The 27,570-nt window shown below is 38.5% G+C and overlaps 1 protein-coding gene across 2 annotated transcripts; it reads right to left on the bottom strand.

The window, feature by feature from the left end:
* Positions 1-823: 823 nt before the first annotated feature.
* Positions 824-24,740, bottom strand: abcb4 (ATP-binding cassette, sub-family B (MDR/TAP), member 4). Of its 2 annotated transcripts, XM_084726838.1 has the most exons (28): positions 24,611-24,740; positions 24,335-24,381; positions 24,120-24,192; positions 21,717-21,879; positions 21,565-21,607; positions 20,486-20,677; positions 19,272-19,443; positions 19,025-19,149; positions 17,771-17,942; positions 17,546-17,659; positions 15,136-15,246; positions 14,922-15,047; positions 14,575-14,778; positions 14,313-14,483; positions 13,413-13,574; positions 13,063-13,260; positions 12,611-12,757; positions 12,410-12,514; positions 11,257-11,334; positions 9,787-9,870; positions 9,468-9,671; positions 9,251-9,351; positions 8,975-9,115; positions 5,615-5,771; positions 5,316-5,513; positions 3,765-3,971; positions 2,188-2,334; positions 824-1,187 (listed from the first exon to the last, which is right to left on the bottom strand). In XM_084726838.1, the coding sequence occupies exons 2-28, from the start codon at positions 24,370-24,372 to the stop codon at positions 981-983; spliced, it is 3,840 nt and encodes a 1,279-aa protein (XP_084582964.1). In that variant the 5' UTR covers positions 24,373-24,381; positions 24,611-24,740; the 3' UTR covers positions 824-980. The 2 variants fall into 2 exon arrangements, with proteins under 2 accessions (XP_084582964.1, XP_084582963.1); XM_084726837.1 differs by lacking the exons at positions 21,717-21,879; positions 24,120-24,192; positions 24,335-24,381; positions 24,611-24,740 and having other exon boundaries at positions 825-1,187; positions 21,565-21,601.
* Between the last annotated feature and the right edge of the window lie 2,830 nt (positions 24,741-27,570).

Raw genomic sequence — 27,570 nt, 5'->3', positions numbered from 1 at the left:
TGATTTTTAGTTTTGTCCTGTTAAAGGTGTAAAATGATGAGGTGATTCAGTAATTGCATATAAAACCTTTAATAGTTACATACAAGCATAGTCTCCAAAAAGGTTAGTAAATTAAGTGCATTTGTAGAGATAAAGTTCCTAGTGTGTGACGGAAAATTCAAACCTGCCCAGCCTTGTGTTTACACTGTTTTTCTGGGGTAAACAGTTCTGGCACTTCTGCTTGATTATTAACTCAGACAGTAGAAAACATACAAAAACAAGCTGATAACAATCAATAAATTATCAAAGAATCTTCCTAAACATATATAAACTGTAGAACACAACATATTTGTAATAATGATCCCAGTTTCAGAGGCACTATGATATATAATAAATCCAGTGTATTGGCAGCTTTAATCACTGTACATTTGTCACAAGTGTTTTGAAGTTAACAGAAGGTGGCACCAGAAATCAATAACAGTGAACAGCTCCACCCTCAGGAAAAAAAAAAGGACTGGCCGCACATGAGTCCCAGAGTATGTATGAGGCACAAACGTGAGTGGACCTTTTCAAAAATGAAGAGATAACAATACAGCGGGCTTTTTTCACAGCAGACATTTTGACTTGTCATAGCAGGAAAAGCACAAGTGTTACTAATAACATTCAAGTGTGCCAGTGATCTGTGACAGAGAGCCAGCATGTACACTTCCAGGAAACTGAAGCAACTAATTGGAGATCATTCATTAATTTTATTATGTACACTTGCGCTGTCAAAATGTCCTCTGTGAAGAAGGCCCATAAAAGCGGCGAGCAACGAACAGCCTTACAGAACTTAGATGTTTGGCTGAGAACACATTCAGACCCCAGTGGCGCTCAAACTGTTTGGATGTGAGTCGGGGGTTGACAATAAAAGGCACAAGCGCTCAATCCATGCCTCTGGAAAACACAAAGATCGATAACAGTCTGTGCGGTTTTGCTCCCTATGTCCTGTCCCTGTCCTCTTATTCCCTCCCGTGTCCCATCTGTGTGGTGACCAGCATGTGGTAGACTCCCTTCTTGGCCAGCAGCTGTTGATGTGTCCCCTGTTCCACCACCACCCCTCCCTGGAAGACAGCGATGCGGTCTGCGTTTTGGATGGTGGACAGACGGTGGGCCACAATGATACATGTCCTGCCCTTGCTGGCCTGGTCCAAAGCCTCCTGCACCACCTGGGAAGAACAAAAATGATGATAGTGAGCTCACATGAATGTAATTTAGGGAATATTTTGTTTGCAGATCCACTCTGTTGATCTCTACATGTCTACCTGTTTAGACTTGTTCTTCTGCCTCTCATCTACAGGTCTGCTTTGATGAAACTTGGAGCTGATGCATGTTGAATACATGCATTTTGACACATTTTCCCTTGATTCCCAGTGAATACTTGGTTGCAACAGGTCCTTAAAAAGTCTTAAAATGTTTTAAACTCCGATTTACTAGTAAAAGGCACTAAGAAGTATGAAATCATCTTAAATTCTGTTTGGAAAAGTCTTAAATATTTATTTATTTGGTGCTGTCAGTATAGTCTAAAATTCACCCCAAGTGTAAATGCCTGTACATTTATTCTGTTTGGATGGCATGGAGGAGCTAACTAGTTATTTAACCTGCAAACCACTTTCTGAGAGTTTACTTCCTCAAAAAATTTTACTCTTTCTCCATTGCTTTCATTTAGCCTTTTATCTTGTGTCACTTATTTATTTAAAGTCACAGTTCACCTCCAACTCATTCATTCTTTCATTCATTTTCTGTAACCGCTTATTCCCGAAGGATTGCTGGTGGCTGGGGTCTATCCCAGCTGACCTATCCTAGATGACTAAATTAATGTTTATTAGGATGGAAGCACATCAACTTTCATTGACCAATGGAATCTGGGTTTACTATATTTTTCCTCTTTTAAAATCACACAAAAGATCTATTTTAATACTGTAAACTTTTTTTTCAAAACAGTCAAATGGCATCTTAAACACCTCTGTAAATAAGGATCATTTTAGTTTAAAGAAACGCTTGACTTGTTTTCCACTTTTTCCGCTTTGACAGATATTTCCAGATATTTTCTTAATTCCTGTCTTCTTACTCTGGTCTCACTGGTGCAAGCGCCACTTGTGGGAAGGATTCATTCAGCTCATTTATCTCCTGGTGACTTGTGACAAGAAGGACAGACTAAACACTCACCTTCTCACTCTCGGTGTCGAGTGCCGATGTGGCCTCGTCCAGCAGCAACACTTTGGGGTTGCGGAGGATTGCCCGGGCTATAGCAATACGCTGCTTCTGACCACCTGACAGCTGTGTTCCCTTATCGCCTGCAGGAGTGTTGTACTTCTGCTCAAACAAAGACAAACAAAGACAGAGAGGGGGACACATGATATTGTTATATTAACAGATGATGACGGAGGCGCCTCACAGTGTGAGGTATGTGGATTAATGGTCTGGTAACCCTTTGTTTAATGGATCAGTAATTTTCCTGCTAATAGAAAATTTCCTGGAAACAAAGAATCAGGTAATTGGTGCTAATTATAATAAAAATAGAGAGACAAGTCTGCACTAGTAGAGTTCATAAGCAGCTGTTAACTGAGAGTAATTTTATTGGAGGACCTGCTATATTTAATCCCAAATTAAATATCCACTATCCATTTGCATATATGTTGAGCAACACAAGCAACTGATTGAAATTCATTAATTAAAAATGTACCCATTTGAACACATTTATTTAAAAAAAAGAATGTGCTTGTTGTTGTAATACTCCTGTTGGCCACAAGAGGCTGAAGTTCACCACTACCTCATGTTATAAACAGGATTAAAGCTACTGACAGTTAGTCCAGGAATTTTACCCAGAAGTGCGGGTCAACCTCACAAAAAATGCAACATAAAACAAACACACTGTGTGTCATGAATGTATTCTGATTGAGAGGAAAAAGTGTAAAGAGATTGTACAAAGGGGAAGTTTTGAAAATTGATACGATCCTACCAAAAATGTCCCTTTCAGTGCAGATGTTTGGTCAGAAAAAGGGGCAAACCACATGTTAACAATAACAACAGAAAATTAAACAAACAAGAAAAGTCTCCTCTCAAACATAAAAAGTTTCAAGAGATCCAACTATTTTTTTTTATTTCTTATCCATATCTTGGTAGCACTCTTTGCTTCATAAAATATAATGACGTAATAGTTTTAAATAAACATCACTACATTAGTATTCTTAGTATACAAGGCAACATAAATTGTCACTAATCCATATAAATGATAAAAAACAATTTAGATCAGACTTAAAAAAAGGATCACCAGAATTTTTTTTTATCATTTGCTTCTCAGGGCTTCTGTACAAACAACAAATTTAATTCCAGGAAATAATTAAGAAATCATGGATCCATAAAATAAAATGTTACCATTGGTCAGTGTGTTATCCAGAGTAACAGGGGCACTTCTCTGTCTGCTTTTCAATACTGTGAGCACCACAAACCAAATTCCACTCACCGCCATCATAATAAGGTGGAGAAGATAATCCAAAGATACAGTCAAAACTAGATATCACTAGAGATAAAACATTAAATACCAGTAATGTAAGGAAAGGACAAAGTTTTCTTGTAATTTGGGGGAACAATCCTTGACTGTTGAGAGTAGATAATGACTTGCAGGTGACTAAGACAGCCTTGAAATGTTATAAAGATAATAACCGTGGTGTATAAAAAAGACGTGTAATGTGCTTATCACGACTGAGAAGAGAGCATCACTGACACTGCAGGACATCAGTTACCTGTGGCAGGCCTTCGATGAAGTTGTGAATGTTGGCTGCTTTAGCGGCTGCCTCTATCTCCTCCATGGACGGAGAGCGGCTGTTATCTCCATAAGCGATGTTTTCAGCCAAGGTGCAGTCGAACAGCACGGGCTCCTGGGATACGATGCCTATCTGGGATCTCAACCAGTGGATGTTCAGTTGTTTTGCATTTACATCGTCCAGCACCTGAAGAAGAAAATTGTAACAGAAATGACTGCAGAACGAGTGGTGGGGCTTGAAAAATCTTGTTGTCAACCCTAACCCAAAGGCATATTTTGTAAGGCCACAGTGACTTTTGACCTCTGACCACCAAATCTAATCAGTTTAAGCTTGAGCCCAAATGGACGTTTCTGCCTGATGTGATAAAAGTCCCTGCTGGATGTACCTGAGATATCATGTTTATGAGAATGGGACAGACATGAGGTCACAGTGACCTTGACATTTGACCACCAAAATCTAATCAATTCATCCTTGAGTCCAAGTGGACGTTTGTACCAAGTTTGAAGAAATTCCCTCAAGGCGTTCTTGAGGTACCACATTCATGAGACAGACAAACAGACAACCTGAAAATATAAAAACAACTGCTGTGGCCGAGCAGTGAGAAACAATTGTGTTCCAAACCAAAACAATGAGCTGAAATACTGTATAAAGTTCCATAGAGTCAAGCCAACTCTTTTTTTAAACACAGTTTTTCCAGTGATCCATTGTTAAAGTAAAAGTACTGGATCACAACTGCTTGAAAAAGACAAGTCAGTTCAGTTCATAAAACTTAGTTTAGTCAAACATTTAAAAAAAATAGAGAGAGATAAAAGGTATAGCACAAGGATGTGGGAAAATATTTCATAATTAATTACATGCCAATATTAAATAATTCTGATGCTTTGAAGGCACAACAATTGTATAGTCAATCAGGGTTCAATGTTCATATTTTTTTTCACTTTCCCCTGAACATTTTTTTGGTAGCTATCAAATAACAACAAAGACTAAAGTTGACTGTCAATTTGTTTGTTAGTCCAAAACCCAAGATATTCTATTTAATATGGTAATAACCAGAGAAAAGCAGAAAATCTCCATATTTGAGAGTTTCAAAATGGCAATTTCTGCCTGAATCAATATGACCTCCAGTATAAGTCATGATCTGTAAATATAAATGTTTCATAAAATATTCTATTCCATGTCTGCCAAAGTTTGCCAATAAATCCCTGTAAATCTTACACACTGGACCTTTAAATACTGACCTTGTGATAACACGGCAGACGAGTGGATAGCAATAAATATTCTTTCTCCCTCACAAGACCGTCAGCAACAATATCAGTCCAATCAAGATAAAATGAAATGGTGACAGCAGTAAAGATAAAAACACACACGCTACACTTTCCTCACACTGTCTTCTTTCTGTCCCCGTCACATCTGTACAGTGCTGTAAAGCAGCCATAAACACACCACCTAGCTAACCATTAGCTCGCTGACAGTAGGTGAAGAGGCACGGACGCAGGTTACAAAAGGGCGTGGGCGTGTTTGTCTTCTTACCACTCTGCCCTCTCTGGGGTCGTAGAACCTCTCCAGCAGCTGGATGGTGGTGCTCTTTCCACAGCCGCTGCTGCCCACCAGGGCCAGAGTCTCTCCTTTCTTCACCTTCAGGTTCAGGCCTTGGAGGATGGGCACATCAGGACGTGACGGGTAGTTAAACTTAACATCCTCAAAGCGCACGTTGCCATCAAATTTATCCTGGAGATCGAAGAGATAAGAGAAGAGTGATGTGTTAGCATGTGTGTAAAAAGCAGAAATATAAGTAATGTGTTTGGTGTGTGTTGCTGCGTGTGACGTACCGGTGACTCTCCCTCCTGTGACAGATTATCAATGGCGGGCTCTCTGTTTATCAGCATCATGAGGTGAGCAGCCGAAAGTTTGGCCTTAGCGTAGTTTGGAGCGAAGGAGTTGGCCTCTCCGAGCGCCATGGCCCCGTACAGAACAGCAGAAATCACCCTGGGAGAGGAAGTCACATTAGCTCGACCTTTCACATTTAAGAGTCAATACAGGGTTAAATGAGATTACATAAGGCTGAGCTAGCAGGAACATCTTAACTCAGTGTGGACATTATGTCGATGTTAGTTTGTGTAAGAACCTCCATCACTTTTGTTCTTCAGTTATACAAGTTAGCCAATTAGGTTCAGTCCTCCCGAGTGAGATGATGAATTGGCTGATTTGTTTACATTTATTTATTATTTATGTAACAGGGACAGGTCACGTGTTTGCATGCAGTAAATGAAGGAGTGGCTGTGCAGCTCACAGGTCAAATCTGACTCATGGACTATTTCACACATTAACCAAACTACATCATGTCACTTATATTTCTTCTTTTATTCTCTTGAATAAAGCAGAAATGTGAAGATAAAATAGTGAATAGAGTTCTCTCAAATGTTGGATATTTTAACGTTCCTGATGTCCCCCTTTAATTTACCCGTACTTAAGTTCCAACTTTAACATTTGTAGTCATGCTTAGCAAAGCTTTAGGGTTGGTCAGTTCACCACTTCGGTCCAGACTGAAATATCTTGAGAACTACCGGACAGATTTCCTGAAATTTTGCTGAGACATTCATGGTCTCCTGAGGATGAATCCTCCTGACATTTGAGATCCTTTGACTTTTCCTCTCATGCCACCATGAGTTTTTCATTGGTTTTAAATTAAAATTCTTGACAAATATCGGATGGATTGCCATGAAATCAAATTTGATTCCATTAAAGGCATAATATGCAACATTTTCATTGAAAAAACAAATTATAGACTTGTATAAACATATGAATTATCACTGACCCACGAGTGGTGTGTGGTGGTGTCTGTATCTGCAGAGAACCTGCCCAAAACCAGTATTTTCTCATTATTTTGCTCTAGTCTCAGGCTGTTGTACCAACCCAAAACATCAGTATCTGACGTCCTGGGAATGAGACTCAACAATCAACTATCTTTCTGCTGAGTTTATAAACAATTTCTACTGATTCTGCCTTTAAGATTCATATTGTCCTCAGAATAGTAACAACATTGGGGATTCCTTCACTGTAAAAAAGTGGAGAAAATTCAAGGCAACTGTCTGAGTTTAAGGTCAAACTCAAACTCTCCTTCAAAACTCACGTTTTGAAATAAAACATTTTGCCAACGTATTAACTTTTGTATTTCAAACTTTTTTCCCAGTGAGCTCTGATTTGTCATTATATAATTAAGTGGTTGCTATTGAAATTATTAAAATGTCCCCTTTTAAGAGTCTTCTCAAAAATTTGTGATGGCCTGAATATTTGGTCTGTAAAACTCAATGATTCAGGTTTTTCTGCAGAGGAAAGTACATTATCTTTACAAATTATTATAGATCAGCAAAACTTTTTTAAAAATTTAACTCAAGAGTTTGAATTTGACTTAAAACAAACAAAAAACAAAAAACAAAAAAAAACAGTGAAGATATTTGCATTGAAATTTTAAGGTTTGCCAACTTTTCTTTCTCACTTTATTCACTTGCACCATCATCAGGTCAAACTTTGATTTTGTCCAATACTTTCATTTTTGACCAAATGCCCATCATCCTCAGTGGTACTAAATAAATTAAATACATACTAAATATTACACATACAAAATATCTGAATGTTAGCTTTGTCTTTGTGAGCATGTTAGCATTTAGCTTAAAGTACTGCTGTGCCTGAGTACAGCCTCACACTGTCTTTTTTCCACATTGGCTTGTTTGTCTATTTTTATAACCTACACCATTCTGATACTGACTGAAATATTCACATCCCAAACTCATTTTCTTTGAGATTACATCAAACAGACAACTCTAGATGTCTTGTGTCACTTATGTCACTTTTCATTTCCTATACATATACATATACATATACATATACATATACATATTGAACATGTCCTGTAATTTAGCCTGACACACGCTCTTTGGAAACATTGGGATCATGGGCAGAATCTAAGATAAAAATCAGCAATATATAACGTTTTGTATAAAATTCTCCATGCAGGCGAGAAGTTAATAATCCTGTGTTTTATAGTTTTATATTTCTTCAGGAGCTCAAGGCGCAATGAACTTTGGACTTCCTCTTTATGTAGCAGGTAAAATAAAAATGAAGGTGATGGCTCCTCCCAGCAGTGACACAATGAGTTACGTTCGTATCCTGAAACACGTGTGTGTGTCTGTTGTGTCGCCACAGGTACAGGTGTCTTTTGTGACAATGTGCTCTGGGTTTGGTGCTCACCCATGCACAGCGGCCCTTCACATGCCTCGAACCAGGGTAATGATTAATTCACACAGCCTCTCTTGTCATCCTGTAAGCAGGAATGTTTTGGTCTGATGTTACCTGCTGTAACCTAAACTGCTTGACATCTTTTCTTTTATAAATCAAAACTACTGACTGTCAAAGGGATAGTTCAGATGATTTGAAATGGGGTTGTGTATGGTATTTATCAATAGTCAGTGTATTTGTAGAGGGTGGTCGACACACCCCAATTTGGGGAAGTGGAGAGGAGTACTGGCGTAGAAAGCTAATTAATGTACTGCTGTGGAAAGGGTTAGAAGCGAAAGCCACTTAAAAAAAGGCCCACCTAAACATATAAATATTTCCTACAGATTTCCAACAATTTCCTACAGAAAACTGATGTTATTTAAGCCAAACATTGCTCTCTCCAAAGCAACCAGACTCCATTGACAAAATCAGTAATTTTACCTTATAGAAAACGGGAGTTGCTGGTCTACCACTGCCTCAATCTATTAGTTTGTTTGGGTTATTGTGTGACTTTGGTGTTTTAAAAGGTTGGTTCAAATTCACTGAAGTCACACAGTAACAAACAAACAAGTCGATCGAGAAACTCGCGTTTTTTTATAAGGCAAAATGACTGATTTTGCCAATGGAGTCTGGTTTAGCAAGACAGAGTGATATTTGGTTTATTTAACAACAGTTTCCTGTTAGAGAGGGCTGTCTGACAGCGAGGTAAAGCAATGAAAATATTCTAAATATAGGGTACACTTAAACTGATACTGACGTTTTTAGTCTGACCTTTTGTTAAGACATACATTTTGCTGCTGATGTTGGTACTCCTGTCATGTCTGCCACACTCTATTGTAGATAATACACTGCCTATCAAAAAGTACATCATACAGTGTCTGAATTTAGAGACAAGACAACATCTGTTTACTCACAGGAATACCCCCTCGACGTCCATCCTCCCTGCTATAATGAGCCAAGCTCCAAAGCGGAAACAGGCTGCGTAAGTGAAATAGATCATGGCCTGGGAGAAGGAGTAAGTAAAACCATACACATGGGCCTTTTTCTTGGAGTTCCTGCACAGAGAATAGGAGAAAGATGGCATCAGGAAACACTCCTCAAACTAATTAAATCTGATCAAAGTACATGTATACTTCATATATCCCATAAAAGTGATAGATTTGTGGTTTAAATCATGTAATTTCTCGTACTTGTATGGCACAACAAGGTTTTCCTGATACAAAGACTCAAACTTGGGTTCTCTGTTAAGAGAAACAACCGTTCGGATATTCTCGATGGCCTCTGTCGCAATCTGTAAAGACAAACCACACAAACATTACATCTACGATATATTACAAGGTCAGTGTTTCAAAATAATTTGCATGTGACTCTTTCTCTTAATCTGCCTCAATCCACACTGAACCCTACCTTTCCAGCCTTCTCCAGCTCCTTCTTGTCTTCGGCAGCGTGTCCGGTGAGCAGTTTCAACTCCGCAGCTCCAGCAAATGCTATGATGGGCACCACAGCCAGGATGAGCAGGGTCAGCTCCCAGCCGTACACCAAGGAGAGGATCACGCCGGTGCCCATGTTGGCGAAGTTCTGCATCACTGTGGCCAGACGTGCTCCCGTAGCCTGAGCAGTCGGGAAAGATGGGAACAAAGCAGATGATTTGTTGTGGTGAATATCTTTGTTGTGTCTGTGTGTGCATGTCTGTGTGTATGTGTCTATCAGTGCTATTGAAACTTACCCCTTGTACTTGGGCAGCGTCTGTGGCCAGTCTCGTAGTGAGGGCTCCAACACTGTTTTTGGAGTTGTCAAACCAGCCGAGGTCCTACAACGAAACAGAGATAAACCTTTTCCATTCACCATGAAAATAAAAAGAGCAAATTCACACAAAGAAATAAAATATTTTTAATATACAACAGCAATCAGAAATATATTAAAAGGATTGTTCGGATTGTTTGGATTGGGGTTGTATGAGGTAATTATCAATAGTCAGTGTATTACTTAGAGTAGATGGTGGTCGGTACGCCCCCAGTTTGACCAGCAGAGAAGTCTACCAAAATGGAAGCTAAACAATCTACTGCAGTGAACAGGATCAGAAACAAATGCTTTTAAGCCACCTACAAAAAAAATCAATATCAGTTGAAGTGTGCGCTATATTAAGAATATCTTCCCTGCTTTACCTTACTGTCAGACAGCCTTTTCTAACGGGAAAACATCATTATATAAACCAATTATCACTCTCTGTTGATAAAACAGACCCCACTGTCTAAATCAGTAATTTTACCTTGCAGAGTTGATGGTCCACCCCTGCCTTGATCGAGAGATCGATAGTTTGTTTGAGTTATTGTGTGACTGAAGTGAATCTGAGCTCACCTTTTAAAAAACACTAAAGTCACATAATAACCAAAACAAACTGGCAGATTGAGGCAGTGATAGGCCAGAAGCTCCCATGTTCTGCAAGGTAAAGTGACTGATTTTGTCAAAGGAGTCTGGTTGAGTGTATGAAAGCAATATCTGGCTTATATGACAGTGGTTTCCCATCAGAAAAGGCAATAAAAATAAAGCAAAGAAAATGATCTAAATATAGTGTACACTAAAACAGATACTTCTTCTTTAGATGAGCCTTTCTTTAGATGGCTAAAATATGTTTTGTTGCTGACTCTGTCCGCAGCATTACATTGTTTAGTTTCCGTAATGGTACTCCTCTACTGCAGCTAACACACTGACTATCAACATGTACCTCACACAGTCTGACTTCAAATTATCCAAACTATTCTGTTTAAAGTTTGGAAAAAATATGCCTATCATTAGTTAAGAGTTTTGCACTGAAAAACTGTGGGTGTGGTTTGGTCAGATTCACTGACTGTTTTAGTAACATAAACAACATAAACAAACACACATCACAAATCTGCAAAAACTGCATTTTGATTCAAATGTTCTCTGATTGGTGCAGAGCCCTGCCCATTTCAAACCAGTTACAAAGGCAAGGATGAAAGGAAAACATAAATCTCTCATGTGAAATCACCAAAACTGTTCTAGAGCTGCTGGAGAAGAGAGAGAGAGACAAAACTGCAGGTGTGACCATATATTAAATCAAAACCATTTTTACGTCCACTCTCAACCCCTGTTTCTTCAAGTATCGATGAAGAGACCTAAAGAATCATGTGGATTATTACAAACCTAGAACCAGTTCCCTGTGTAGGTCACTCACCTGTCTCATCATGGATGTAAAGGCCTTCAGTCTCAGCTTCAGGGTCAGAAGCTCCCCGGATTTACCAAAACAGAAACCCTGTTAGTAAGTTTAAAGACAGAAGAAAAGAGCACAGCAGGACATGGGCATGAACTTCTGTGATGAACTGTCAGGTCGTCACCTGCATTTGCTCATTACTGCAACAATATCATCCGGATATAGTGTGTGTGTGTGTGTGTGTGTGCATACCACGAATGATAACTATAATAATTAGAAATATATTACACATTACATATACACATAAAAAAAACTTAATTTTACCTGAAACAAACAGCTTTTTAGTGAAGATTGGATTTTGGAAGTTTGTTTGGTCTTTACTGATGTCCGATTGCCAGGACACCATCAAATTAATGTTGGCTCACATGAAAGTATGAATAAAATTTGTCTTTAAAAGACTTCAGCTCTCTGAGTAATAGCGTTAACTCGCTTATCTAAATTTGAAGAATTTAGTGAAGCCATGTCCATCTGGTTTTCTTTTTGTTTTCCTGTGTGTCAGTAACAGGTCATCAATATCCATTTTACTAAGTTGCCAATTCAGCAGGAGCATGCAGCAAGTGTTTGGCGCCACTGTTTACAGCACGCTATCAGTCATCAGTTTGGATGCCCACATCCTTATCATTACATGTACTGTTATAGTTCTTAGTCATGGGGTGGGCTGCTCTTAAGCCTGTAAGATATGTTTCAAGGTGTCCACATTTTTAACCAGCTTTGGTTTTCAATAAAACGTAAGAAGTAAAAATAATTATTATTATATGCTCAGCCAAACACTATATGGTTAAATAAACAGTTCAGCATCTTGAGAAGTTCACTTTCTTGCCAAGAGTTGGATGAGAAGATTGATGCCTCTGTGGGAAACAGCTGGCTTGGCTCTGTCCACAGTTTTTTTTTTTTTTTGCCTTTGCATTTTGTTTTTTCAAACCAGTCAGACAAACAATATACAACATGTTAACTGGATTTTGTTAGCTTTGGACAGGATCAGGCTAGCTGTTTTCCTGTTTGCAGTGTTTGTGCAAAGCTAAGCTAATTGGCTTTTATCTGTTGCTGCAGGCTGTCCAGCTTCAAATTTATTGTTCAGATATGAGAATGATTTTTTTGAGCATGCATGCGCCCATACCTGTAGAAACATGGTGAAAAATGATACACCTCCAATGGCAGCAAACATCAGGGAAAAGACTGTGGCTCTTTGTCTGATAACCTCTTGATCTGGCTCTGCAAAAACCTGAGAGGAGAACAACACACCTCATTTGTCTGATAAATGCCACAATTAACATGAAACATTAAAATAAATTTTGTGGTACACAAATAATATAAGTACAGTGATTATTTTGGAGAAGATGACGGCAAACAGGGGCTGCATTGCTCCATTGATGATGGCACAGATGGTCCCCACAAGAATGTACGGCCACTCAGAAATGTTTAGACGAAACACTTCAAAGAACGACACGGGGGGAACATCTTCATCCTGCAGAAAGAGGGAGAAAGAGCTGAGTCACATCTCCTTTATATTTGCCTCCCTCTTGTCTTGTCTCTGAAAGGAGCTCCAGTAAGACTGAATCTAGTACATGACATGGAAAAACTGATTAATTATCTAAGGACTAACGCAGGGACCAATGAAAAATTGTGTGGTAAATGGACTGGGTACAAGAGAAAAGATGGTTCATGATCTCTGCTGATATAATAAGAATTGATTAAAGGTCGTAAAGAGAGAGCAGTGCACCACCCCAGTATTTATTTTTATTTCAGAGTTTCTCATTAATCATTAATCACCTCTTCTGTCTTGTCCTGGTCATTCTTGGACTTTTCTTTCTCCTCTTTGTCTCCCTCCGAGGCAGCGAAGGAGGAGCCTCTTGTGGACTTCCTCCTGTGCACAGAGGACCGAGAGACGGACCTGTCCAGTGGTTTCTTCTCACATGCTGCCTTCTCACAGTCGTCCTCCTCCTCCTCCTCCTCTACTTTCTGAAAGGTCTGTAGAGGGGAGAGATCGAGGGAAACCACAGACACAAGGACTGACCATTCTGACATTACGAGATCCCCCTTGACTTCCAGTCAAACCAAATGGTGTGCCAAAGTGTTTGTTTGAGTGTCTGTGTGTGTGTGTGTGTGTGTGTGTGTGTTACCTGCATGGTGACCAGGGTGTGGTAGACTCCGTGTTTCTCCATCAGTTCACTGTGAGTCCCCAGCTCTACAACTTGACCGTTCTGGAAACCAGCGATGACGTCAGCGTTTCTGATGGTTGAGAGGCGGTGGGCAACAACTATGGTGGTACGACCCTGTCGGACCTGCAAACGAAGGTCAAGTGTCTGAGTTCTGCTTACAATTACAAGAAGGAGCTAATTTATGCACAGACAACATGTTAGCAGTTGGCACTTTTTAATATTAATATTAATCTTATTTTAATATTATTATACAGTTTTTCTTATAACATCAAACTGGCCCCAACATATTTCACTAAATTAGAATGACCAGCTCATGATTGCCTCTGCCAACCAGTTAACTTGCAGTTTACACCTATCGTCTCTCCAGACTCATACATGTAGTGAAGACACTGAAGGAATTTAATAAAATAAAAGTGTATTTTTTGGTGAAAGGGAGGTGACACGTATGTTTCCAGTGAATAATTCCCAGAGCGAAACATGCTGTCTTCACCTAGAGACTATTCATATGATAGAGAACATTATAAACATTATGATGTCATAGTGAAGCTGCAGTGTTGTGCTAGTTACTGAAAACCAGTAACTAGTTACCATTACTAGTTACAGTACTGTGAAAAGTAACTTTTTAGTTAATCCATCCAATAGTCTGTTCAAGTCTGTACCAAAGTCATGGACCAGCCAATATCCTCATCCCTAGTGCTAGACTATTAGTACTGCTAAAGTAGTAGGTAGTAAAGTATTTTAATTTATATCAAGTGTTTTCTAATTACATTTCTTTAAACTAACAGGACAATATCTGCATGAATGTCAGAATTAAAACATTAGCATTAAAACTGCCTTGCATGTGTCTGTGTGTGTTTGTACCTTGTCAAGTGCAGCCTGCACAATGGTCTCACTCTCAGCATCTAGTGCAGATGTGGCTTCGTCCAACAGAAGGATTTTGGGGTTGCGGACCAGTGCTCGAGCAATCGCAATCCTCTGCTTCTGTCCTCCACTCATCTGAGTCCCTCTGTCTCCGACCAGCGTCTCAAACTTCTGCTCAACAATACAAGTCTCAGTATTAGCGAGTGTCGGACGGAGTTCTCGATAAGCACAATGGACAGGGAGTCAGAAATAACTGTCTTACATCAGGAAGGCTCATAATGAAGTCATAAGCATTCGCCTCCTTAGTAGCTTGTTCTATCTCCTTCTGCGTCACGTCAGGTCGGCCATATCTGATGTTCTCAGCGATGGTGGTGGCAAAGAGGATGGGCTCCTGACTCACCACTCCGATCATCTCTCTCAGGTAGCGGATGTTGAGACTACGAATATCATGACCATCAATAGAAACCTAAAAGGAGAACCAAACAGTATTTAATTTAACTCTATACAAAACCATGCATGTTTGAAACAGCATGTCCTCTCCTGTTGATAAAGGACTAGATAAATACCCTTATCTGCTTTCTTTCCAAGAGTCACAGTGATATCACTTACAGATCCTTCCTGAGGATCGTAGAACCTCTGCAGCAGCTGGATCGTGGTGCTTTTACCGCAGCCACTGCTCCCCACCAAGGCAATGGTCTGTCCACTCTTCACACTCAGAGACAAGTTGTTTAATATCTATAAATGATAACAATGTCACCCATAAGATACAGTATCATAATGTCTGTAGACTGATTTCAGGAAACGGTGTCTTTGGGGAACATACTTTGATGTCCGGCCTCGAAGGGTAGTTGAAGTGGATGTTGTTGAACTCTATGTCTCCCTTGATGAAGTCAGGCTTGAAACCGGCCTCTGAAAAGCTGTTGATGGTCGGTTTCTGTTGAGACAAGAGTGAACATTATTTTTACTTCAAAAAAAACCTCTTCTAGCTTCACTCTGGATTGTAGTTTGGGCACAGTTGGATAAAGAACCTGATTCTTATCGTAACCTCAGACAGACAATGGGAGGAAGGCTGTTAGCCCTGCAGGTTAGGGTGAGCATACTTAACAAGGCTAATGTTTATTTTCACAGCTCTTTGTGTTTTCACTGCTTCTCTTTGAGCGGTTACACACACAAATCACTGCTCTCTCTGCTGCTTTACTGCTTAGGATTTTCAGACTGTAGTATGTCTCTCTTGGAGAGCAAAGTTTATCTATGAAAGACCTTTCTAGATCAAAACTAACCCATAAAATGAGACACAATATCAAAGTTATAAATAAAGACATTGTACTGTATTCTTAGTTGTGCTGTGAGGAAGGACATATATTGATGAAAAAGTACTGGCTTGTATAGGCTGGTAGTTATAAACTATATATGTATTGCATTCAAAAACAGACTTGGGAACCCAATCTGGAGGCGGGTAGGGATTTTCTTAATCATTCTTATTGCACATTGTAATCTCTGGTGTTTTGTGTACAAATCTGTGTTTTTGGATTGTTTTTCTTTAATCTCTTGTACCTTTTTTACTCCTGTCAATTTCACAGTTCATCCATCTTTTACTTGTTGTCAAAGTGAAAACTAATAAATAAACTATAAACAAATTGATAGATGAATAAAACTACATAAAGACAGAAATTAAAGGGAGAGTTCATATTATCTGAAGTGGGGTTGTTTGAGATAATTATCCATAGTCAGTACATTACCCACAGTAGTTGCTGGTCAACATGCCCCCAGTTTAGAGAAGCAGCAGGTTTACCAGTGTAGGAAGCTGAGCAATGCACTGCGGTGGACAGGGTCAGCAACAAAATCAATATCACTTTAAGTTTACACTAAATTTAGAATATTTTCACTGCTTTACCTTACTGTCAGAAAACCTTTTCTAATGGGAGACCATTATTATATAAACCAAATATTACCCTCTCTTACTCAATTCATTGGCAAAATCAGTAATTTTATCTTGTACAGGAGATGCTGGTCTACCACTGCCTTGATTGATTAGTTTGTGTTTTTGTTTGACTTTGATGAAGTCGAGCTGACCTTTTGAAAGATAAAGTCATACAATAACAGAAATAAATTAACCAATCGAGGCAGTGGTAGAACAGAAACTCCTGTTTTCTGCAAGGTAAGATTACTGATTTTGCTTAAAGTCTGGTTACTAAAGAGAGAGTGATATTTGGTTTATACATTGGTCGTTTCCCATCGAAAAAAGGCTGTGTGATGTTAAGTTCAAGCATTGAAAATATTCTAAATACATCGCACACTTAAACTGATGCTGCTGACAGCAATATAATGCTTAGTTTCCGTGCTATTACTAAGTGTAGGGGCCGTGCCTCCTATGCTTTGGTTGGAGCCAGGCCTCTAAAGGCACAGCCTCATTCAGTTTTTGTTTACTCAAAGAGTAGTTTGGAAAATGCTATATTCTGTATCTGTGCTCATAAACTAATTTGAGTGTGTTATCATAGGGAAGAATGTTGTCAATGTTATCAATAAGCATTAATGCACCTATTGCTCTCTTCCTAAATTCCGTGATAGCCATTATGAAACTAAGCACACAACATGTCCTAACTATCCAGTGAGAAAATATTAGGAGATAAGGTACAAAGTTGCAAATGTAGGTACAATGACACTTGGCACTTAATATAATCGAGCAAAAAACTGCAAACAGTTGCAAAATCACCCATCTAGTCAGCTAATTTTAGTGAAATAAACTATTAAATGGTGTTGCATGAAACTTTGATTATTTTTGAATTGCTCCATGTAACTGTCAAGTTGCACGGAAATTATGTTTCATGTAATTTGCAACCTGCAACTACTTGCACGAAAGTTTCACTGTGTAAACCCAGCCCTGGTTGCATGACAAAGAAGCCACAGCACATGTGTGGTAGCGGTGCAATATTTGCAAAACTTTTAACCTCACATCACATTCAAAAAAAGCTCATGAAAAGGCCGAGCCACAGCTGTGCAACATCAACCAAATGACCAGCAGTCTTCATTCAAACAGCAGGTGCTCTCATTAGAGCAAAATCCAACATCTCATTACTGACTCTGAGTAGTCGGCTTTCTCAAAGCGGCCTCCCAGAGCGCCCGAGTTCAGAGGTGCATGTTCAGTAATACAATCTGACAACTGTCCAGCAGCAGAGAGATTAATAGAAATCTTTTGACATGTGTGCTTTGGGGGAAAATGTTGCATTCCTTACATGATCAATAATGCTGTAGACTTTATGTGCAGCTCCCCGGGCGCTGGCAAAGGTCTGGATGTTGGGAGAGGTCTGTCCCACAGTGAACGCTCCAATAAGCACGACGAAGAACACCTTAAGAGACACACACCTCAGTGTTAGCCAGACCAACCCTCTTTTTCAGACTCCCCACTGTGCTTAAAGGGATAAAATAATTACAAATCCTGTCTTGATGCATCTACTCACTGTGAGCACAGTTCCAATGGTGTACTCGCCACTGATGACGAGGGTACTCCCATACCAGAAGGCCAGAGCGTAGGACAGATAGATCATCAGGAAGGTGAAGCCCATGGCAATGTTAGAAGAAAGGGCCTTCTTTATTCCCATGTTCTTAGCATCCACCAAGTTCTTATTATATCTGTGGCGCAGCATACACAAGCATCAGCTCAGTGGAGAGCATATTTAGGGTTAAATATAAATTAGATTGCAATGACAACACCCTTTGGCATCAACAAATGTCACATCAGTAGAAAACCCTAATTCAATTCAATGTTTTTTATGTGTTTCATTCAGTTATAGTCTTTCAGGGGCCTTTTCTTAGGACTGTGATCACTTTATAGAATAATATTTATTTGCCCTGCACAGATGTTCTGCTTTGTTGAATGGAAAATAATCACATTTGATATAATAGATTTCCACCACAACATAATTTTAGGCAACACTTGACTGATGACTGATGGTCTGTTATCAGGCAGGGGACAAGAAGCACCTAGAAATCACTGATACTGAGAAACTAATGTATATTATAAGAAGTGAACAACAGTGGGAAACACTGACAATTTACCAATTTACAGATCCCAAACACCAATAACAAAAATGTAAGTGGATAGACATGAAGTTATAAGATTGTGACTGTAAGTATAAGATGTAATAATTCCAACAGTGATGTTATTTTATTTATTTTAATGTTGTTGTTGTCACATGTTTTGTTATATGAATAAGAAAATGCAATTAACTATTAATTCTTAAATATCTCTTAAAATAATTTGCTTCTAATATACTTTTTATGAGGATTTTTCAGCACATTGTTCCATCTTTATGTGTGAAATGTGCTGTACAAATTAATTTTCACAGTATTTATAGAGTCTATGTTGTTATATCCACCTGATAATAAGTTGAGAATTACGTGAATCAGATTGCAGTTTTTGACAGATACTGAGATTGTTATATGGTTAAAGATTAGTGAGCTTTTGGGGGCTTTTGGGGGGGTCTGTACCAAAAAAACATGTTCTCTGTCATCCTGAGAACAAGATTTGTAGGCCATCTCTGTAGCACTGCAGTACTACATTAGAATGTTTTCGCACACATTTTTCCTTTATCAAAACACTACAGCTTTTGCAATGCGGTTACTGCACTTGGCCGGATTGCCATTTTTATAATATTTCGATCAATTGTGCCGCTCTGCCTACACAGATGTAACATAAAACACACTGTACAGACCTCTTGATCTCTCTGTCCTGACCGCTGAAGGCAAACACTGTCCTGATGGCGGAGAGCACCTCTTCGGCCACAGCTCCAGCTTTGGCGTACGCAGTCTGCTCTTTAGTGGTGAAAGATGTCAGCACCTATTCAGACAAGGAGAAGGACACTAAGTTGTTAAGAATACCTGCAGAGGACTGTGAGGAAAGGCAGACAGGTGAAGACAGAGAAGGTGAACTTGGCACAAAGACCACAGAGAGACACTTACCTTACTGAAGAGTGCGGCTGAGACGCCGAGCGCAGGACTTACGGCCAGGATGACGAGAGTGAGTTTCCACCCTTTGGTGAAGCCGATGATGAAGGATGTGATGAAGGTGGTGTAGGCCTGGACCAGCATGCCTGCCTTGTCGCCTATACCCTCCTGGATCTTATAGACATCACTGCAAATATAAACAACATGTCCACCAATGATCTTTAGAGTGCTGAGTTTTGAATTATGAAAGACACAAATCAATTTCACTGTTGTCACATGAAAACTGTGCAAGTTTATTAATCCTGATTTTAATTTGGTAACTCCAAGATTCTATTAGGATAATAAAAAATCCTGAAAACAAATAAGAAAACAAAGAATAAGAATTATTTAGTGAAAATGTTGATAACAATTTAAGTGTTTAAATACACAACATGTAAATTCTGCCACTTGGGGTCTTTCTCACATTAAAACAATAACAAAAGACATAGCTTGATGACATCATGAGGTAGTGTGGGATCATGGGAATTATTATCTTCATTGTTAAACAGCCACTATAGCTAATGGGAATCTATCCAATGTGACTCAGGCAGAAATCTTGCTCATGGATGTATTAATGTACAGTATCAAAGTTTTATTCACATTACTTTAAGTCACATTGTCTGACTTCCTTCGTCACTCTCTAATGTATACGATGTATCCTGGATTTTCCCTGAAAGTAACACACCATTACCTTGAATGAATTATGTTTTTTCTGTATTTTAACATTGCTGGAATCATTTAGGATAATGTAAGTGCACAACTCAACAAAAAAGTACTGTCCCAAGGCATTTATTAGCTTCTGACTTTAGGAAAGTGGGAAAGCAGTACAATTTTTACAATATTGGAACACCTGACCTTTCTCTTTAACCAATTTACACACATTTAGGCTATTTTGTAATCTGTTTTTGATAAAGAATGTCATATTTTTTCACTTTAATTCACTGAGCCTCTCCTTATACTGTTAGGTCTGCCTCCCACTTTGAAAACCTCTGATACAGACCAAATCATTCCTTAAATATTTGAGAAAATGATCTGCAAATTAAAAAAAATGCTAAAAAAAAAATGTACAATTTCAGAAGGACTGATACAGGTGGCATAATCTTTGCACAGCATCATCTACACCTCAGTATTACACACGGAGTGAAATGAGAAATATGAATTATGAGAGTGTGATTTCTCTGTTGACCCACTCTGTGAGACGTGTGTTGAGCTCTCCTGTTTCATTGACATCAAACCAGCCGATCTCCTGCTGCATGATGCAGTGGAAGAACAACTTGCGGATGCGTTTGACCTGCCGCCCGGCCGCCAGGGTCCAGAAGGCGACCTGCATATAGGCTGCCACCAACACAACAGCCCCCATGATGGAGTAGTAGATGGCAAAGCTGGAGGAAGACAAGTGTCACGTATGATGACTTCAAAACTTGATTTGCTTAAACTGAAGAGAACCAAAGTGGAAGTTGAATGCAACAGATGATTCAAGTAGCAAGAAATTAAAAATTGTTGAAAATAAAATAAAATTAATGAGCTTCCTGTACTTACAAAACTCTTTCCAAACATAGAAAAACACAACCATCAACTTTAAAGGGACAGTTCAGATTGTATGAGGTACTTATCAGTCAGTGTGTTATCTACAGTGCATGCTGGTCGACACGCCCCCAGTTTGTAGAAGCAGAGACGAGTACCAGCACAGAAGCTTAAGCAATAAACTGCTCTGGACAGGGTCCGCAGCAAAACGTATTTTAGCCACTTTAAAATAAGTTTACACTATATTTAGAATATTATGTCTATTATATCACTTTTTTACTTTGCCATCAGACAGCCTTTTCTGACCTGAGACTGTTGGTAGCTCAGAACCACCTGATCAGTGAATATTTTTAGTGTTATTATGTGACTCCAGTGAATCTGAACACACTTTTTAAAACACCAAAGTCACACAATAACACAAAGAAACTAACAGATTGAGGCAGCAGTTGACCAGCAACTCCTATGTTCTTTGGAGAGAGCGATATCTGACTTATATGACGGCTGCTTCCCATGGGAAAAGGTTGTCTGACTTTACGGTAAAGCTGTTATAAAAATATAGGATTCACTTACTTTTTTAAGTGACTAAAATCCGTTTTTGCTGTTGACCCTGTTTTTATCAGTACATCGCATAGCCTCCTACACCAGTACCTCATACAAGCCCACTTCAAAAAATCCAAACTAACACTTCAAATTCAATATTGCTGAGATATTGTCACAACAGCTCGCTCTGAACATATAAACTTACGTGTTCATGTCCTCTTCTAAGGTGCTGTTGAATATGGTGAAATCTGACGACACATGGTAACAAAAGACACTGTAAGAGGCCTTAAATACATTGCTTCTTAGTTATTTATATCAGCTATTTATGCCTGTCCATGCTTTTAACCGAAAACTCACTTAAGTCGCTGGTGTTAATGTGGGACATTGCTTCGTCTTTGATGAAGCTGTCTGTCATGTCTCCAAACACAATGCACATGAGAGGAAGCACGACCCCATTGGCCATGGCCATCACTGTCCCAATGAAGAGCAGCACGATGTCCCAGCTGTCTGCAAACCTGAACTACACTCACACAGAAGAGAGAGTGTGGAAAGACCGAAGACAAGCAGAAATCAGGAGAGGTGGAAGTCATGAATTACAACTTCTCATGTAACTCTAATTAAAGCACTTTTTGGGTACTTTTATGAGTATTTATATGCAAGTCTAAAATTTTATTTATACTTAAAGTAGCAATATGTAGTAATTGCATGTGCAAAAATGAGTACTGCAGGCCAAATAGGGAGTTGGAGCCACAGACTGTAAATTAAAAAGGTTGAAATCCAATTTAATATACAATCTATGGTTGAAGTGAGTTGCTTCCTCCTGCTCCCTCATCCCCAAACTCAAAAAACACAGCCAGACTTTGGGACCACTGTAGATGCGCAAGAGAGCACAACATTATACAAAAAATGATAATAAATAATACAAACGCCGTACACTGTAAGTTGATCAGCTGTTTATGATTGTCAGTTGTCTGTCAATGTAAAGTTAAGCCTGTTATTCTGGAAACAGAAGCCCACTGCTCTGAAAATACACACTCTGTAGTTTGTGTTCAGGCACTGCCTGGATTACTGTCTGCCAAACTCCAGTGAAAAAAAAAACTCCAATATTGCTCAATGTAACTGTTGTAAACTACTGTTCTACTCCTTCTATAAGATGAGTAATTATTTCTTATTATTAATAAAAAAGACTCTTATTCATTCTACAAATATTCCAGTTTCCTTTTAACTCTAATTAATGTGAAACAGGCAAACAAAAACAGTCATTCTGGCCTGAAACAGCCGTTTCAAACTGGAAATCAGTACTGCATCTCTTATGGCAGATGCTCCTGCTCAGGATTCGCTGGGTGGAAGAATTCAGAATTATGCAATCAGAACAAAAAAGACCTTTAAAGTCTGAGGAGCTATTATATTCTCTCAGCAGGAGACTGGCGGAGTCCAGCGAAACAACAGGAGGATGTGCCGCACTCCCATCCTCTCTCCCTGCTTCCCCTCTTACTTCACACACACACACACATACACATACACACACACACACATACACATACACACACACACACCTTGCCGTTACACTTGTGAGATCCTCCAGTCAAACAACGTAACTATTAACATCAGTCTTTACCAATCAGTTACCCTAAGGCCATAATCTCAAAAACAATCAATACCACTTTTCCTGTTTACTGCTCTTTTCAGACACACACAGACAACCGGATCCAATGAACACTGCATTTTTGGAGCTGATGGCAATAACTATTTTAGGGAGTAGAAAAATTCTGGTATTGATATTGCAGCCAGTATTGCAATCATCTGTCAGTCTGCTTATCAGACACTTGTGAAGATAAGTACTTGTGAAGATACGGAGGAATGACATTTTTCAGTTTAACAATAAACTGTATTGTCCAGGATGACATCAGGGCACTGAAACAGTCAACTTTCACCTGTATTTTTTCATCATTATAAATAATGATAAATGAAGACAATACATATAGGAAAATATATATATTAAACTTATGTTCAAATACACAAATACCCTGTCTATAAAACAAACAAACAAACAAAAAAAAAGTTAAAAACAACCTGCATTATGTTCTCTCAAGAATAAAAGTTTTCATATCGGCACATATTGGACATATCGCACATATAAAGCCAATATTAGCCAATGACATCGACTGTATAAACTTAAAAATAACGCTGCATCAAGAACTGCTACTAAACCAGCACAGATTCCTAACTGATCAGTTCTGATATATCAATAATCTCTTGGACAAATGATACAGCTGTCGGTCAGCTGACAGAGCGGTCAAAAAATGCAGACTCACTAAATTTAATGAAAATGCAGCTCAAAGCAATAACTCAGGACAGAACCTTCCAAACCGTTTCATGTCAGGAACACCACAGTAGAAACACATTAGATTGTAAAATCCTAGTTTAAGAGGATTTATTTTTTACTTATTAGGTTTGAAGATCACAAAGCCTTCATAGTCAATCATTAATCAAACTAGGATCACAATACTTTACAAGCAGTGAAAATGTCCAACACTATTTCTTCTCTTCTTGTCTCAACTTATTAAAAAAAAAAAAAAAAAAAAGTGACAAAACCCATTCAAGGGCCCCAGTGTGTCCCTGAACCCCAGTTTGAAAACCACGCTGGCTCAGGAAAAAATTTTAATTTGTTAGTTCTGAAAAAGAAGTAATAATAAACTAATTGTTGAATCTTTTCACTTCTTTTCATGTTTCAGTTAGAGTGTTGATATCAGAGCTTACCACAGCAATGGGGCCAACCATGGGCATCTTTGGTGCTTTTTCTTTCTTCCCCTTTTCATCCTTTTCACTCTCACTGCAGGAATCAGATATATAAAACAGTATGTCAACTATAAAGTCCAGAAGTGCCTCATTTCTTTTTCAAGAGAGTAACACTGCGGATTATACAGAAATCATCACTCTACCTAACTCTGTTAGAGAAACAGAAAATTTAATACCTTAAATCTCCATTTTGTTTTTCCATTTCGTCCTTCATGTCTGGGTCCTGTGAGAGGAAGAGTATTTTACATTTCACTACTCAGTCTAAACATTTTTTTTTTTTTTTCTGAACTAATACTAAAATCAACACAGAGCAGCAGCCACGATTCAAAACTCACTCTGTAGTTTATTTCTAACTGTGTCATCAGTCCAGTTTATGAAGCACAAACAGGAAGGGGTATAATTACATAAAAGTAAAATACAATGGAAATAGACTAGAATCAGGAGGCACTGACCTGCTGTTCCTCCGCTGTTGTCGTCCCAGGCTGCTCTCAGTCCTCCGGTCTATTTTTGACAGAGGTGGTGATCACACACACGCCTGGACCAAAGGCTGTCCCTCCTCCTCCTCCTCCTCCTCCTCTTCCCCCTCCTCACGTGGCTCTACGGCAGCTGTACATACGGTGGGAAACAGACTGCTGACTTCCGTCCGCAGAGAAATTAATTAACCTGCAGATTTGACTTGTTCGTGGCTGTTTTGTGGCTTTTTTTACTCCCTCGGTTGTCACTCGGAGTCTCCGGATCATGCGCACTGAACGAGGTTTCATTTAATCGATAACGGTCTGTCAACAGCAGGCAGGGGCGTGACTGAGGAGTCTGGGTACAGGTGTCTGTCACAAATTGTGGAAATATATGTAGTACCGACAGCAAAAATCCATTCAGGACCCCTCAAACTTACTGTGGGTGTCCATCAATAATAATAATAATAATAATAATAATAATAATAATAATAATAATAATAATAATAATAAAACACGATTTTAATGCTATCTCCTCAATCATTTTAACTTATACTATTATTTAACTCCAATCTGTACATTTCTACATTTCTTTACCATTCTAGTGAACAACAGACAGAAGACAGCAAAGATTAACATTATTTAATTACAAGAGCTTTTCCACTTTTTACTCTGCTTTATGTTTTCATGCAAAACCAATGTTATATTGTTCTGACCTTGTAACTTTGGACATTCAAGGCAAGGGCAAGATGGTATGGATGGAGGGTTCTTTGTTCTTAAAAAAGTAAAATGGAAGGAAAAATATATCTTTAATTGTATGCTGCAGTAGTTCCCAAACATTGTCTGTCATGCCCGTTTAAAAGGCCAACGAAAAGTTCATTTTGTGGTAGGGGCATCTTTGCATCATGTCATCTTGAATGATTTATTTTTTCCTGATGTTATTTGAAAGTATATACATCTCAATCTAAAATACATGGTTTATGCTGTCATATCTCAGAAGACTACTTTCACTAATGTTAGGTTTGAGATTTAATTTACCTGTTGGGCTATAGACTAAAGAAAATGACAGCGTGAGTTTACCCCAAACTAGCACTTATTAAGAAGTCATTGTTATCAAAGATGCTGGCAAAGCAACACTGTCCACAAAATAAGCACAGCAGACAGACAGGTCGGACAATCATTTTTAACTGGAAATTATTAAAAATTACTGTTACGGCTGAAAATGTGTACAGAAATAAAGCACTTTGGTGATTTTACTTATGTCTGCAATTCAAATCAACTTGTTTACAGGAAAATGACTGTTGCTGTTAACAGTAACATCACACTGATTCAGTCTCAGATTCAGTCCTCATAACCCCCTTATAAAACTGGAATGTTTAATTCTTACATTTTTGTTTTTGTACCAGTTATGAGACAAAACATGTTAATTAGTGAGCTTTAGAGGCACTGGTAAGCAGATTTTGTAGCTGTTACCTTTTATGCTAAGCTAAGCTAACTGCCTGCACAAGAGTGGCATCGCTATTTAAATCTATTGGCAAGAAAGCAAACATTTAAATTAAGATTTAAATGTCAAACTATTGCTGAACTTAACAAAGAGAACCCATTGGAAACCACATTTTGGGCTGTTTTAAGTGTATTTTCTATTTTCTATTTATTTGTATTGTAAAGTTTGAAACTCTGACTTACTTTTAAGTGAACTTTGCTGATAATGTTTCTTTACTCTTACTTAAGGAGGATTTTGAATACTTCAAAATAAGTATTTTTACATTAATGTGTTTGTACTTTACTTCTGGTTCTGAATACTTAACACACCACTGACCAAGACAGCCAAGTAGGCTCAGACACGGAGAGTCTCAATTAATCTTATAATTAATGTGTTTGTCGCTCCCTTTGATTTTTCTTTGATTCATTTAAAATATTTTTATTTTTCTCTTCCTACTATTAATAATACTTTTCTTCTTTTCCTCAATAATCAATCTAAAGTATATTAATATACTACTAATAATATCAGTTAAATTGACAATATTATGAAAATTAGATCCATTTAATTTTTTTGTTTTTTGTTTGTGTCTGTGACAATAGCAGCTTATTTTGTTCATATTCACTTGTGGTGCTGTTTTTCTGCGGGCAGAACAGAACTTATTGTAAGTGATTTCTGTTTTGATAAAGAGAGAAACAAAAATGACAAGACACTTCACAAGAAACTCTCACTTCACTCACCTCACTTGTGTGTCTGAAAGGTGAAAGGAAGAAAATGGAGAGATGGAAATAGAGAGGTAAATAGAAGAGCACCTGCTGTTAAAGAGTAGATTTTATTGCTGAATCTTGGACGTGCTTATGGTGTCGAATTGTCAAATTACTGCATTATAAAAGCCATAATGCACAATGTATAATGTCTTAATGTTGCCTCAGTTGGGGTCAAAGGTTCAGTAAGATGAGTCATCTGTACTGTATGGACAACTCAACTCCCACCCCATGGGAGACACAGACATCAATAAATGATGGATTTCATCATGTCGTCTACCTTAAAAGCCCTTAACTCAGTTTCCTCAAACCTGTTGAACTCTTGATCTTGTGTGACTCACTGATCCTTGATTGAAAGAAGACTTCAACTGTCCTGTCCTGTTATCCCTATCTCATATCTTAGTATAACTTTCCATAATGAGTATTATGATGAGTACAAAACATAAACAAACATAAACATCTATTGCCGATTAAAGGCTCCTACAGTGCAAGTTTGTTGTTTTGAATCCTTCCCTCACGTTCATTGTTACTTCAAGATACAGCAGAGGCAGATCGTGTTCTTGCAGGGTCGTGAGTAACTCAGGTAAAAGGTCATCATATTTACAACCATGTCACGTGTTTTTAACCCTGTCGACATCATGGAAACCGTCACTCCTGTGGTTTATCAGCAGTTTGATGCACATCTCTTAAAGTTCATGTGCTGGCTCAAAAGGCTC

This window comes from Lutjanus erythropterus, chromosome 9 (assembly GCF_056507025.1).
Source record: "Lutjanus erythropterus isolate fLutEry1 chromosome 9, fLutEry1.hap2, whole genome shotgun sequence".
NCBI classification, from domain to species: Eukaryota; Metazoa; Chordata; class Actinopteri; order Lutjaniformes; family Lutjanidae; genus Lutjanus; species Lutjanus erythropterus.
Note: the sequence above shows the minus strand (reverse complement) of the source record. Positions and strands in the feature narration are given on the sequence as shown.

What these genes read in the sequence shown, in the direction of transcription:
- abcb4 (XM_084726838.1), bottom strand. Translation starts at nt 24,372, where the DNA reads ATGAAGGACGAAATGGAAAAACAAAATGGAGATTTAAG. An exon ending in GACGTCGAGGGGGTATTCCT is followed by an intron (nt 5,772 to 8,974) that starts GTGAGTAAACAG and finishes TTCCTCTCCCAG; the next exon opens with GGTGATTTCTGCTGTTCTGT. An exon ending in ACCCCAGAGAGGGCAGAGTG is followed by an intron (nt 3,972 to 5,315) that starts GTAAGAAGACAA and finishes TTTCTTCTTCAG; the next exon opens with GTGCTGGACGATGTAAATGC.